Source organism: Lepidochelys olivacea (assembly GCF_965140295.1).
Source record: "Lepidochelys olivacea isolate rLepOli2 genome assembly, chromosome: 7".
Lineage (NCBI taxonomy): Eukaryota > Metazoa > Chordata > Testudines > Cheloniidae > Lepidochelys > Lepidochelys olivacea.
In genome coordinates, this window is record NC_140417.1 from 28,299,020 (window position 1) to 28,314,578 (window position 15,559).

At 39.4% G+C, this 15,559-nt stretch overlaps 1 protein-coding gene across 1 annotated transcript in view; it reads right to left on the reverse strand.

The window, feature by feature from the left end:
* Positions 1–15,559, reverse strand: part of CACNA1D (calcium voltage-gated channel subunit alpha1 D) — a 324,758-nt gene that overhangs the window by 6,625 nt on the left and 302,574 nt on the right. Inside the window, exons 42-46 of the mRNA XM_084634450.1 lie at positions 12,495–12,611; positions 11,390–11,757; positions 10,923–10,949; positions 9,801–9,950; positions 7,374–7,537 (exon numbers count right to left, since the gene is read on the reverse strand). Of these exons, the coding sequence (XP_084490576.1) occupies positions 7,374–7,537; positions 9,801–9,950; positions 10,923–10,949; positions 11,390–11,757; positions 12,495–12,611 (826 nt within the window). The remainder of the gene's footprint in view (positions 1–7,373; positions 7,538–9,800; positions 9,951–10,922; positions 10,950–11,389; positions 11,758–12,494; positions 12,612–15,559) is intronic.

Here is a 15,559-nt window from a genome sequence, read left to right on the forward strand (position 1 = left end):
TGTATAATAATTTGAATAATACTGGGCCTGATCTTGGGACAAAAACCTGTCGACCCTCCAAGTGGCATCTGGGGATCTCTCTCTGTATATAGATATATATATAAAACCTATAGATCAGGCTACATCATGCTGAAGAACCACACTTCCAAAGAGAAACTACCAAATCCTTGGTTCTTTGCAGGTCAATGTAATGTGTAATTTTGGAAAAATTACACAAATCAAAGTAAATTAAAGTAGTAGTTTTTTGTACTAACCATGTTTTTAATATTGAGATAGATAAGAAGTAGGGCTGTCAATTAATTGCAGTTAACTCACGTAATTAACTCAAAAAATTAATTGCGATTAAAAAGTTTAATTGCGATTAATCGCACTGTTAAACTATATAATACCAATTGAAATTTATTAAATATTTTGGATGTTTTCTACATTTTCAAATATATTGATTTCAATTACAACACAGAATACAGTGCTCACTTTATATTTTTTATTACAAGTATTTGCACTGTAAAAAACAAAAGAAATAGTACTTTTCTATTCACCTAACACAAGTACTATAGTGCAATCTCTTTATCATGAAAGTTGAACTTATAAATGTAGAATTATGTACAAAAAATAACTGCATTCAAAAATAAAACAATGTAAAACTGTAGTGCCTACAAGTCCACTCAACCCTACTTCAGCCAATTGCTCAGACAAACAAGTTTGGTTAAAATTTGCAGGAGATAATGCTGTCCGCTTCTCGTTTACGTCACCTGGAAGTGAGAACAGGCATTCGAATGGCACTTTCGTAGCCGGTGTTGCAAGTTATTTACGTGTCAGATATGCTAAACATTCGTATGCCCCTTCATTCTTTGCCACCATTCCAGAGGACATGCTTCCATGCTGATGATGCTGGTTAAAAAAATAATGAATTAAATACATTTCTGACTGAACTCCTTGGGGGAGAATTGTATGTCCCCTGCTCTGTTTTGCCTGCATTCTGCCATATACTTCATGTCACAGCAGTCTCGGATGATGACCCAGCACATGTTCGTTTTAAGAACACTTTCACTGCGGATTTGACAAAACGCAAAGAAAGTACCAATGTGAATTTCTAAAAATAGCTACAGCACTTGACCCAAGGTGTAAGAATCTGAAGTGCCGTCCAAAATCTGAGAGGGACGAGGTGTGGAGCATGCTTTCAGAAGACTTAAAAGAACAACACTTAGATACAGAAACTACAGAACCCGAATCACCAAAAAAGAAAATCAACCTTCTGCTGGTGGCATCTGACTCAGATGTTGAAAATGAACATGCGTCAATCCACTCTGCTTTGGATCGTTATTGAGCAGAACCCATTATCAGCATGTACTTATATTAGCTGAATTGAAAAATACTATTTCTTTGGGGTATTTTACAATGTAAATACTTATCAAAAATAAACAAAGTGAGCACTGTACACTTTGTATTCTGTGTTGTAATTGAAATCAATGTATTTGAAAATGTAGAAAACATCCAAAAATATTTAAGTAAATGGTATTCTATTATTGTTTAACAGTGCGATTAATCACACAATTAATTGTGATTAATTGTTTTAATCATGCAATTAATCACAATTATTTTTTTTAATCTCTTGACAGCCCTAGTAAGAAGCCATTCCGTGTTATTAGGAAAAACATATTCGAAGGCTAGAAAAGACAACTGTAATCATCTAGTCTGACCTCCTGTATAAAACAGGCTACAGAACTTCCCAAAAATTATTCCTAGAGCAGAACTTTTAGAAACATTGAATCTTGATTTAAAAATTTCCAGTGATGGAAACTCAGCTGTGACCCTTGATAAACTATTCCAATAGTTAATTACCCTAATTTCTTTACGATATACACTCTTTATTTCCAGTCTGAATTTGTCTAACTTCAACTTCCATAATCTAGGTAAATTCCATCATATGTGGATTTCATGATGAAAAACCTGCGAGGTACCAATCTGTCCATGGAAACCATTCTTTGCATCTCTTTGAAAAGTACAGAAATTTGAAGATAGTGAGTAAGAAATAAGCACTTAAATCCAGATCCTCAAAGATATTGACTTCAAAGACAGTTAGGTGGCTAAATACCTTTGAGGATACCTTACGGCCTGATCTTTGCTGTACGGCCCCAAATCTCAGAGCTCCCAGAGCTGAATCTACTAACAAACTGCAATACTCACCCAAGGCACAGTGTGTTACATTAACTTGGATCATATCTGGATGCTCACAGAAATTCTCCAGTGTAATGTATCAGTTTTGGAATGTACACATAAATGTATCCTTCACAAACATCTCAAACATTAACTGATATGACTTAGTTGGATCTTTTTTCTTTTAAACCATGCTGGGGTATTAAAGTGCCAAAATGCACTGGTTTAAGTCGATTGATTTCACTGGCATTATCCCTGCATTACTTTGATGCAACTTAGATCAGAACCAGGCCCTAAATGTCTTTTCTGGCAAGAACATAAGATGGAACAGTCTTTCACTGGTAAATCTTCTTTAAAGACTTATCAGATTAATATTGTTTGTAACTGGGAGGACTTTAGCCCACCAAAATTTTATGAGGAAAAGCTGAATGAGGCTGACAGGCTGTTTCCATAGAGAAACCTCCCACTCCACTGCTCCTGAAGAGAAGAGACCATAGAGAACTTTTTAGCTCAAGGTTTCTCGCTCACTTATATGTACAGGGTATATATATTCCACTCTCATCTGAACCATATAGAGGCAAACCCCTTAACTGGGCTGAAGGGAAGAGCCTGAGATTTTCCAGTATCTTTGTTATCAGAGGGACTGGTGAAACGCTATATAGGAGCCTGCTTCCCTGAAGGACAGAGGAGGGGTCCCTTTCTAAGTTGGTGTTTCCTTGATGCCTTTAGCAGGAGGCTTGTAACTTTCTGGTGGCTTCACTTCTCACTCATTTGAAGGAAATTGTGGGAACATCTGGAGAGCAACATTTATACTCTCCAGTGTGATGACCTATAGGGATTTTGTGCTTTATCTCACTACCACCACCAAGGGTCCAAAAGGCAAAAGCTAATGAAGCTCAGAAGTGAGAGTCCTGCATAGATAGCATTATTAGAGAACTTATTGCAAAAACTGCTTAGGTATTTGTTGCTTTTCATTATGGTTTTCTACTTTTTCTTAAAAGAGCCGCTGACCCTACCCTGGGGAGGGTGGCAGTGACCCCATTACACTTCCCTCCCACACAAAAACTAATTCTTGACACACTTCTGAATCTTAATCAGATTTGGGGTCTTCATGCATTTTCACATTTTACAAATCAAAACTGCTCTTATTTGGCATTTCTTACATAATGAGTCCCAGGGCATTTTAGACTCTAATGACCCTTCCCCACTGAAGAAAAAAAGCAATAGAAATCAAATATGTTTTATGTCTAGCATTAAAAACAGAGTTACTATTTGCTTCTCAAAACAAACAAGGAAAAAAATGGTTTATACCCATGAAGTATCACAGTTCAAAGATCAAGATCCAAGTACTTTGTTTGGCTCGAAAATGCACCAGAAGACTGGCATTGCTAATCTATTTATGCTTGACTGGTATGTAAATCAGGACTACACTGGGATTTGGAGGATGAGAGGAGCAATGTTGGATGTAATACAAAAATTAGTTGGAAGCCAAAGTAAAGATTTGAGCAGTGGACAAAGTGACTGAAAAATAGGAGTACATGTCAGAAACGTGCTGGCAGCGTTCTGTGGAACTTGAAGTCTACAGAGTGTTTTATTGTCTGGTCTATGTAGCAATACACCACACTACTTCAACATAGAAACTAAAGTAGAAATGACCATTTCTGCACGCATGAGAAAAAACACAGACTAACTTCTAGTAATGTTTCTGAGATAATAAATGGAAGATCTGGTGTGAATTTCAAATAAGAGATCTTGATGATGAATATTACCAAGATATTTTAATAGGATATGAAAAAAGCCCATTGAAAGGGCAATGCTACCCCCCAAAAGTACTGGGGGGAAAACACCATCAATCCATTTTAGCTGTATTCAATCTGAAATTATATAACAATATAAGAACGGCCATAGTGAGCCAGACCAAAGGTCCATCTAGCCCAGTATCTGGTCTTCCAACAGTGGCCAATGCCAGCTTCCCCAGAGGGAATGAACAGAACAGGTAATCATTAAGTGATCCATCCCCTGTCACCCATTCCCAGCTTCTGGCAAACAGAGGCTAGGGACAGCATCACTGCCTATCCTAGCTAATAGCCATTGATGAACCTATCCTCCATGAACTTATCTAGTTCTTTTTTTAACCCTGTTATAGTTTTGGCCTTTACAACATGCTCCAGCAAGGAGTTCCACAGGTTGACTGTGCGTTGTGTAAAAAATACTTCCTTTTGTTTGTTTTAAATCTATTGCCTATTTATTTCATTTGGTGACTCCTAATTCTTGTATTATGAGGAGTAAATAACTCTTCCTTATTTACTTTCTCCACACCCGTCATGATTTTATAAACCTCTATCATACTCCACCTTAATTGTCTCTTTTGCGAGCTGAAAAGTCCCAGTCTTAATCTCTCCTCATATGGCAGCCATTCCATACCCCTAAAAATTTTTATTGCCCTTTTCTGAACCTTTTCCAATTCCAGTATATCTTTTTGGAGATGGGATGACCACATCTGCACACAGTATTCAAGATGTGGGCATACCATGGATTTATATAGAGGCAATATGATATTTTCTGTTCTATTATCTATCCCTTTCTTAATGATTCCCAACATTCTGTTAGCTTTTTTGACTGCCTCTGCACATTGAGTGGATGTTTTCAGAGAACTATCCACAATGACTCCAAAATCTCTTTCTTGAGTGGGAACAGCTAATTAAACCCCACCATTTTCTATGTATAGTTGGGATTATGTTTTCCAATGTGCATTACTTTCACAGTTCATAACACTGAATTTCATCTGCTATTTTGTTGCCCAGTCACCCAGTTTTTAGAGATTCTTTTGTAGCTCTTCACAGTCTGCTTGGGACTTAACTATCTTGAGTAGTTTTGTATCATCTGCAAATTTTGTCACCTCACTGTTTACCCCTTTTCCCAGATCATTTATGAATATGCTGAATAGGACTGGGCCCATTACAGACCCCTGGGGGACACCACTATTTACATCTCTCCATTCTGAGAACTGACCATTTATTCCTACCTTTTGTTTCCTATCTTTTAAACAGTTACCAATCCATATGAAGACCTTTCCTGTTATCCCATGACAGCTTACTTTGCTTAAGAGCCTTTGGTGAGGGACCCTGTCAAAAGGCTATCTGAAAATCTAAATACACTATGTCCACTGGATCCCCCTTGTCCACATGCTTGTTGACCCCTGCAAAGAATTCTAGTAGATTGGTGAGGCATGATTTCCCTTTACAAAAACCATGTTGACTCTTTCCCAACAAATTATGTTCATCTATGAGTCTGGCAATTTTGTTATTTACTATAGTTTCAACCAGTTTGCCCTGTACTGAAGTCAGGCTTACAGGCTTGTAATTGCCGGGGTCACCTCTGGAGCCCTTTTTAAAAATTGGTGTCATGTTAGCTATCCTCCAGACATCTGGTACAGAAGCTGATTTAAATGATAGGTTACAGACTACAGTTAGTAGTTCTGCAATTTCACATTTGAGTTCCTTCAGAACTCTTGGGTAAATACCATCTGGTCCTGGTGACTTATTGCTGTTTTGTTTACATTTATCTGTGGTGTTTGCTAAAACCATATGGATGGAGACTGCCTCAGTTATAGCCACAAAAAGAGAAGCATTATGAAGTACTTGTATTGTTACTGACAAAACACCTGCAACAGACAGATAATATTGTGGAATATTCTGAATAAAATTTATCAAATTAAGATAAACTTTACTGAGGTAAGTTAAACCTCACTGAATTAGAGCTAATACCTTTGTAATACATTGTATTAAAAATGCAATAGTGTTTATGTTGTTGTTACATTGTATGGACCTTCTCTAGTGGGAGTGGGGGGGATGCTAATGAACTTTCTCTGTTATCGGCCTTTGCAGCCACCTCCCTGGAAAGATGCACATATACCAGTTAAAACTGGATTCTGCAGAGACCAACAGACAAAGAAAATACTTTTGGATAAAAGCCTGGCGTCTAACCTGAATCAGGGCCATCTTCCTGATCCAGCAGATGGGCAGGACCCCTGGTCCATGAAAGGCCCCAATCCTTAAGGAAGGATTAGAAGGACATGGCCTACTGAGGCCTTATAAGACTGTGTGCTTGTTCTGAGCTGAAGCACCCATGAACTTGTAATCACAAAGAAACACTTAGGTTGGAATGATGCCTGGTAAGATTGTTAGCATACAATCAAGTTATTTTATTGTTCTTAATATGCCTTCTCTGCAGACTTGCAGAGGAAGTGCTGCATGGTAACTTATATCTCCAGCAATCACTCTGTTACCCATCTCTGAAGAGAAAGCAAGCAGGTCTGTTTAGGCAAACTGCCTTTGCTGAGAAATACATAGTGAAGGCAGGGAACTGATAAGCATGGAGATACCCCAGTGAGAAGGGAGGGAGACGTGTCTCCACCCAAGAAAGGCAACGACAGGGGAGGTGGAGGCTTGAGCATGGGTGCACTTACCCACTGAGGGGAGATACAGGTGCAGATGCCCTTAACTGAGAAAACACCTTTTCCAAATTAAAAATAAATGGGAAAGCTTGTGTTGCTTTCATCTGAAAAAAAAAATCAAATAAAAGCTATAATAGTATTAGCAGGTGGTGTGTCTGGTTTGAAAGAGTCATGGAAAGTGCCAGAGGGCGAGTCACTGGAGTGACAATTGTTCGGTTTGATTTAGATCAACATCAGAAACCTGTGAACATGAATAACCCTTCGTCTGCCTTAGGGGCATGCACGCACACACAAAACACTTCCTGATCCAAGCTCTTTGTAGGGCAAATCTCTATGTATGCCGCATCCTACCTGACCATTTTCCACTGCCCTCAGAAAGGAAACGGAGACCAGGGACTTTGTTTCTTTGCAATGTTTTCTATATTAGCTGGAGAAAATGCAGGACAGTCACATCATGTTAATGAAATGATGAAGGGATGAGGGAAGCAAGGGAGAATGAGAGACACATTGCAGTTGTATGCTGGGACCTGTAGATTCTGTGGGCTGTACCTCAAGATAGACATTTCCACCTGTTGTCTGCAAAGTTGGTAAATATACTAATCAGAGGGGTTTACTCTAAAAAAATCACAAGGAGTGATGGTGAGAACGATGTCAAGGTCCACAGGAATGTTCTCTTTTTTTCATCCAAGCTTCTATATAGAACTGACCATGTATTCACTGTTAAAAATCTGACGCACTTGGACATTTTTACTGTACTCACATGTAGGTGTTGGAGGTAGCAACCGTCTCCTAGGAGATCTTTTTGAATCGTAACAGATCTGTGAATCGTCGTCCTCAAAAAATCCATGTGGGTGATGGTAGCCTTTTGGCCGCTCAAAATCTAAGTCATTGCAGTGATATCTGTTGTGATAGTCATACGTATGCCTGAATTAAAGAAACATGCTGTTAATAAGGGCAGTTTCAATGAACTGATCAATAATCTTTTCATTTACCAGGCCAAAGGACTCCAGGCATTGTTCTTATACTGATTCTTGCCGCAGCATGAGAACTAAACAAAACATACGGAAAAACGTGACTCATTAACATATTGGTTTCTGATTGTGCACTGATTATGAGAAAATTGCCATACGCTGGTCTGTTTAGAATAAGTCGCACATTAACCTTCATGGTTTAATTAAATAATATTATGCTTGGTTAAAAAACCATGTGGTTGTAATCCTTGACATCAGTGTTACTATTATCACTGAAGATTATAACTCAAGGCCTCAATATTATCCTCTGGTTAAAAACAACAAAACCCTTTCCTCACCCCCACCACATCTTTCCTTATGATTTCTGGGTAATTTGCAGGGCTCAGTGCAAAAAGTTCAGACTGTTGCTGCTTGAGTATTACAAAGGCCTATTTGACTCTAATTAATATTATATCCAAAATGAGTGGATACCTAATGAAATGGAAGTGGACGGGGTTCTGAGTTGCTAACTTGGATGGACCAATTCAATTTGGGGCCAGCTGCCAATCTGAGTTGTTTTGGAGTGCAGGTAGGGCACAGAGAAAAAAGAAGGTGGAGACTCCACCTGAACTAGGAGTAGAGAAGATTGTTATGTTTGGCACATGTGGATATGCACAGGTACATCTAGGACAAGCAGGGAATGGAAGCAGGGAATCTGCCCTTGCAAATTAAAACCAACACGTGGAGGCTGAGGAGACTTATGAGGCTGTGGGATTGGTTGAACAGCTGGAATCTTTCTAGATAGCAATTTAGGAGAGATGATAGTAGCCTTTTGTAAGGAAGGTGGAAACAATCTACCTTTAGTCCTGTAAGTACAAATCTGTGTATAATTCATGATGAGGCAGGGGTTTCTAACAGGATGTATGAAACATTTGACATGTTTGAAAAAAGGTTACAAGCAGTTTGTAAAACAGAGAATGTTGACTGTTGCCCAAAAAGTAGGAGACCTGTTCCATGAAATGTTAGCACAGTAAAATGACAGACCATGAAAAGACAGATTGTTCTAAATGCAAGGAAAGTCAGGAGAGGGCATACTAATGACCTAATGACTGCCCCTCGCCCAGTTCAGGGAACTGTATGAATCCAAGCTGAAGTGGGAAAGCTTGGATCTACATGGAATAGATACACACTTTTTGAATAAATCTGAGCAAGTGACAGCAATAAAAGAAGTTAAACTGTTGAATGTGAAAGTCACAGGAATTGTCGACACTGGATCAAAAAGAAAGTTGTTAGAACAGGCCTTCTAAGGATGCTGCAGGACAGAAATATTAAAACTGTAAGAAATGAATTTCAAATGGAAATTTTGGCTGGGGAAAATCCAAACAAGTCCAAAAATGGGGAGAAATTGGGTGGGAAAACTGGACCTCAGGAATTAGAGTAGGGGGCAGGAAGGAAAGGGAAAAGGGTGTGGACTCAGATTAATGTAAATTAGAATTTCATTCAGGGTTATGAATGTGTAATAAATACAAATTCAGCAATTCTGCAAATTCAGTCCATGAAATTCTTGTGAAAGACGTGACATGGGTGAAACAAATGTGTAATACTAAATATTTATAATGCAGTGGTGCCCAAAGGCCAGGTATCACAGTATCAACTGGTTGTACCAGGTACATGGAAAAAGGTGATGCGACTAGAACTGATAAAGGGAGGTTGTGTCTGTAGTTTATTTGGTCATGTTTTACTATACAGGGTCCATCATATAGTTTATCTGTCTCATTATCATCCTTCCTTCTGCTGAGATTATGGAATCAAATGAACCATCATTAAAAGCTTCCCCAAGTGAGGCTGATCCGGCTGCCATTGATGTTAACGGGAGTTATGTCATATACTTCATTGGGAGCAGGGGCAGGCCTTAAATCTTCATTTATCTCAAACGGTATTCAATTTTTCCCCAGTAAATGTGGGAACTTCTCTGATTTTGGACTGTAGAGTTTCTCACAGTCCAAATGAACTAACTTCCTTTCTCACTACTCTGGAATTATGTATTAGGGATTTGCTGGGGTCTCATTTCATACCCCAACATGAGATGTGCTTGAGTATATTTTGCATTCTCATTCACTGTTCTATTTCCCTAAGAAAGGAATAGTGAAATTTTTAAGGTATAAAGTGTGTTTAATGTAACGCTAGCTGTACGTACATAATTTGACATTTTTTGTAGTTAAGACTAATAATCTCACCTGCTTCCTGACAACATATAGTCTTCTTCGTAATACTCTTCTCCGCTAAAATATTCCTGCTCTCCCATATAATGATCATCATTGCAGTAATCCTGAACTTCATGGTCTTCACGGCAAATAGTTGGTAGATGCCCATCACCGGAGTCTGACCTACAATTGGTACAGTGGTTTGGGATTTCACTATACTTTATCCATAATGGTTATATTTAAACCTGCACTTTTAGCTTAGTTTTTTAAAAAAAATAAAGACAGGCATACAAGTTCTCTCGTAGCTGGACTGATGCTTTATAGTAACTTCCATTGAACTACAGATGGGTACATGGGTATTCTGTCTTTGCTTTTCTGTTTTAAAGCGTTAATAGAAGTATGGTAGATTTACTATGTTTCTGTAGTTACTGTGAATAGTTAGAAAAGTCAAGCACATTTAAATCAGTCTTTCAAGCTGGAAGTCTACAGTACATGTATGAAAAAAGTTTCTCAAATACCTAAAATTTGTCAGTGGGCAAAAATGTAAGAGCACTCAGTAAAGTCTTCCAAAGCAAAGTGTGAAAACAGCTGTGCAAATTCTAAACATAAAAACTACTAGATTAAGAAGTACTTTTCAGGAGGTGCCCTCTATCTGACCTCTAACATTCATAACGCAAGCAACTCTGACAAACACTAAATAGGTTATCTTTTCCTTGCCCATAAATATCATTAGCCAATATTAAGTAATTTTTACAGTAATACCTTTAACATTACATACTTTTTATCTCCTCCAGTCTAAGTGAAGTAGGATTAAACTTGACATTTTTTAAACAGGAACTACCCTTTGGGCATGCTCCTGTGTCCACTAAAGTCGTTGCCAAACATACCATTGATTTTAATAATGCAGAATCAAGATCAAAGTCTTGAACTTTATCAGCCCATGTCAGTCACTCACAGACATGGGGTGAAATTAGTCCCATAAAATTATCACAAATTTGTAGTCATTTTATATCTTTTAATTCCATACTTTAGTTATTCTAAGTTTGTTTCCGGTTAACTCGGGCTACTTTATTATTGTTTTTCCACTGTAAGAACATTGAGAGCTTTTATGTTGTCTCATGATTTAAACATATGTCTTAAACAATATGCACTTACCTAATGTAAGTTTCATAATAGCGTGTTCTATCCAGGAAAGCCATAAAAATGTGGAGAGAAATTTTTTTAATCAGACTATTAAAATAATTTTCAGAACTTCACTATTAATGGTGACTACACTCTTTCTATACTGTGACTGTCCAATGGATTTGTTTAAAAAAAACAACATATTTTAACTCTTTGAAACAATGCACTCCTAGATTACATGGGCTATTGTGTTAAATATATGTTTCTAATTGGGTAAGAAATTAGTTATATGTTAAATCATAGTTTCATTTGTCAATACAATAAAAAAGCAAAATGAAAGCAACCACTACCTCTACCACCATCCTTAAAATAAATAGCTTTTGATATATTAGGTAATAAGTAGCACAGTATGAGTTTTGGAGTAGCACTACACCATTCTAAATTATTGCACATGCTATAGGATGTTTATTTACTGAACACAAACATATCGTAAAGTTTACCTCTTACTGTTTGATCTTCTATGCCTCTCATGATCAGCTCTGGAGTATGAATGGTATCCATTTTCGGACCTATGCTCATGATTTCCAATGTTTGGGTGCCTTCCATTAGCAACTTTGGACATATTGGCATTATTGAGATTGGCATTTGTTGAATTTGGAACGTGCTTTCCTATTGAGTTGTGATTATGATGGTTATGGAAAACAGAATTTGAGGCCTGGTGGTACATATTTTTCTCAGTATTACTTGCAGATGGAATTGAAGGCCGTTGGACATGCAGGGGACGGTGTGTGGTATTGATTTGTTGAAACGAATCTCTCCTATCACTGCAAACATGATTTATATTGTTTCCAAACAGGGCACCATTCCTCTGTTTTAAAAAAAAAAAAAGGATGTCTGAACATTTTTAAATGGGCTAATAATTAATAAATGCACTTCTTGAATGCATTTTTGCATGAATAAACATTTGTGCTAAAATTTGTGAACATTTTTGATTTTGCATATATTTAAACAAATACATGAAAGCCTTCCAAATATTAACGAGAAATTAATAACATGACCCCACAAATACTAACAAACAGAACCTGGCATTCCTTTTTGAAGAAACATTCACAAACCTGCTTTTTAACTATTTGACGAGCTCTACCTTTGACCTTGTTTCTTGGATGTGGAACTCACCCTTTTATTGCTTTTAGTACCTCCTAGAGTAGACAGCTGAAGCATGCTCTCCATGGGTGCCCTGAAGACAACTCAGAAGGAGCATCTAATGTAGAAAGTAGATTCCCCCTTAATTACAAGTGTCTGCCACCATAGTCAGTATTTTACACTTATTATCCCAAGTCTTCCAACTGGCTTTTATGTGCAATTCAAGGTGCTGATTTTAAACTATGCTCTCTTAGTCTGGAATCTGGCAACCTAAGAATCCACCTTTCTCTATCTACCATTGTAAAAGCTGAGACTAGTTGAGGTACTTTGTTAAAATTGTTTTTGGTTAAAATATCTTTTAAAATATTCTGGTAGATGCAGTCCAAGTGGTCTGATGAGTTCTAGAAATATAAAAACATCTAATAAAACATTCTGCCATGTGGCTACTTTCTGAGTAATTACTTTATATATATCTTCCTCTTCCTCATGATTATTTTCCTCAGGTTCATCATCTTGCAAGTCACAGGATATAGCTCGACGAATTTCAGGGCCAATGTCATGAAGAGTTCTTAGTCCTGCCTAAATCAATGAAAATATCATAATACATTAGGAATATAGTTTCCTTTTTGAAATTAAATCACAAGCAGGTAACTTATTTTAAAAGGATAGTCTATTTGTCAAGGTAAAGTCTATAAATCTTGCTATAAATGTAATTACGAGGTGCTACTTTACAGAACTAAACCTATATAGCCTTTGTCCACTGTCATTAGCAGCATGCTTACACCAGCGTAACACCGAGTCCAATATATCTCCTTTTTATCCTGGTATGAGGGCCAACCCAAAGCCATTGAAGTCAATGGAGAGACTCCCATTGACTATACTGGGCATTTGATCAGTCCCTCAGTGCATTATTCATGGGCATAATATCCATCCTGCTGCAGAGTGCCAATACATATTAAAAATCAATAAGCTCTTAATAAAAGGTATTTCAATAAGAAAAGCATTTCATTCCAAAGGACGACATGCCCCAAAAGTTGTTTGCAGCCTTGCCTTCCCTTCAGGAAGCACAGGGAGATAACAGTAACAGGATTAGAGAAGATCTGAAAGAGACTGAGGAAGAGAGAGGAAGGTCAGATGCAAATGCCGATGAAGTTAAACCAGTATGGTGTCCAGGTCTTGCAGTGGCAAATTTCTTTCATAAAAAATATGTTAAAAACCAATGAAGAAGTGGACCTACATGCCACAAAATAAGCAGACATCGCACTCCATGCCAAGAAAGCAATGCCTTTGTACAGACAGGCCTTTTAACGTGATTTTTAGGAGAGCTTTTCCCCATTTAATAAACATACAGTAAAATTATGCTAATCAAGGCTTTGCTGGTATATGCAAGGAAAAATATCATTGTCTGGCCATCCAAAACAACCAAAATGCAGTCTGTGCAGGTAAAATGTGATTATTTATTGTCTAGAGGGCAGTCCCAAGAACCTGACTTAAGAGTTGTGATTGCTGGGATCTGAAGTTGAAAAGGAAACAGTGGCTTCCTCATCTCAATTTCTTTCTAGATGCCGTCAAACTGCAGAAGAAATGGATGATTTTCCTGCTTAGTCCATTACTTTACTAAATTCCATTTCAGGTTCCTCTCAATTGCTCTTTTGGAAGCCTGCATGTGGCAGGGGACAAAGGCTCTGTCTGTGTGAGGCTTTTGCCGGGCACAGATCAGGAATGCTTTTCAGAACTCCTGTAAAAAGTTAGCAAACAATCTAGCTAGAAACACATTATATTTTCTTTTGTTTAATGGCTGGAAAAATAGCTGTGCTATTTTATATGTATATTCCTGTTTTTGTGTCTTTTTGTAAGTTAAGGTTTTGCCTTGAGGGACTCTCTGTGTTTTGAATCTGATTACCCTGTAAGGTATTTACTATCCTGATTTTACAGAGGTGATTCTTTTACCTTTTCTTTAATTAAAATTCTTCCTTTAAGATCCCGATTGCTTTTTCATTGTTCTTAAGATCCAAGGGTTTGGGTCTGCGTTCACCTATGCAAACTGGTGAGGATTTTTATCAAACCTTCCCCAGCAAAGGGCTTGGGGGGATATTTTGAGGGGGAAGACGTCTCCAAATGGGCTCTTTTCCTGTTCTTTGTTTAACACATTTGGTGGTGGCAGCATAGGGTTCAAGGACAAGGCAAAGTTTGTACCTTGAGGAAGTTTTTAACCTAAGCTGGAAAGAATAAACTTAGGGGGTCTTTCATGCAGGTCCCCACATCTGTACCCTAGAGTTCAGAGTGGGGAAGGAACCTTGACAGTGCCTTTGGAATATGTGGGTTCCCAGTCTGGGGGATGCTCACACAATTACGCCTGGGGGCATTCTGTGCCAAAAAATTAAAAATTCTGCACACAATATTTTAAAATTCTGCAAATTTTATTTGTCAATAAATAAATGCAGAGGGTCCAGCATGGCAGTGGGGAACACAGATCACTGGCTGCACAAAGGTGGGAGATCACCCTGCAGTCCCCTCACCCCTGGGACACGGACTTAGCAGTGAGGCTGCACCTGAACCTGACACAGCACAAGGTCTGAGCCTGCCCCAGAAACACTGTGGGGCCCTGCCTCTGTGCCAGGCACACCAGGTGTGGAACAGGCAGGCTCAACCAGGCAGGATCCAAGTGTGGAGGGGCTCAGTGTGGAGGGATCCAGGTGTGGGGTGAGAGGATTCTGTGTGTGACAATCTGGATGCAGGCAGCTCAGTGGGGGGGGGTCTAGGTGTGGGGGGATCTGGAGGCTTATTGTGCACAGAGGCTTATTGTGGGGGAGGGTTCCAGGTGCAGGAGCAATGGGACTCTGCAGGGGCTTCCAGGTGAAGGTGGTTGGGGCTCAGCAGAGGGGTCTGGGTGTGGGGGTCTCAGCAGAGGGGTCTGGGTGCTGGGAGAGTGGGACTTGGTGGGGTGGGGGTCTGGGTGCAGCTAGTTGGAGGTCGGTGTGGGGGTCTGGATGTGTGGTGGTGCAGGGGGTGGAAGCATCAGGGTTTGAGTGCAGGGAGCTCAGTGTGGGGTGGCCTGGGTGCAGGGGTGGGAGTCTGGAGGCAAGAGGTCTGGGTGCAGGGGGGATTCAGATGCAGGGGTTGAGGTTCAGTGGGGTGGGGTTTGGGTATGCAGTGCTAGGGGGGTTCTGGATGTACTGGGTGAGGCTTGGCAGGGGTGTCTGGGTGTGGGAGGTCTGGATGCATAGGCATTGGATGGATGGGGGAGCAGCTCCCTGTACAGTGAACCCTCCCCACACACCTCTCCTGCCTCCAGCCTAGCTGGGACTAGCAGCTGATGATGGCTCAGAGTAGGTGCCACTAGCTGGGGTGTCCCCAGCCCCACGGTGATTTACCTCTCCACTGGCTGCTCTGGGTGGAAGACAGCATGGGTGGAACGAAGTGTCTGTGCTGCTAGGGAGTGGTGTGTGACTGCTCTTGCAGCTTCCTATTGCTTCCCTGTCAGAAAGTCATTTTTCTGCGAGGAAGCAAAGAAATCTGTGGGGGAC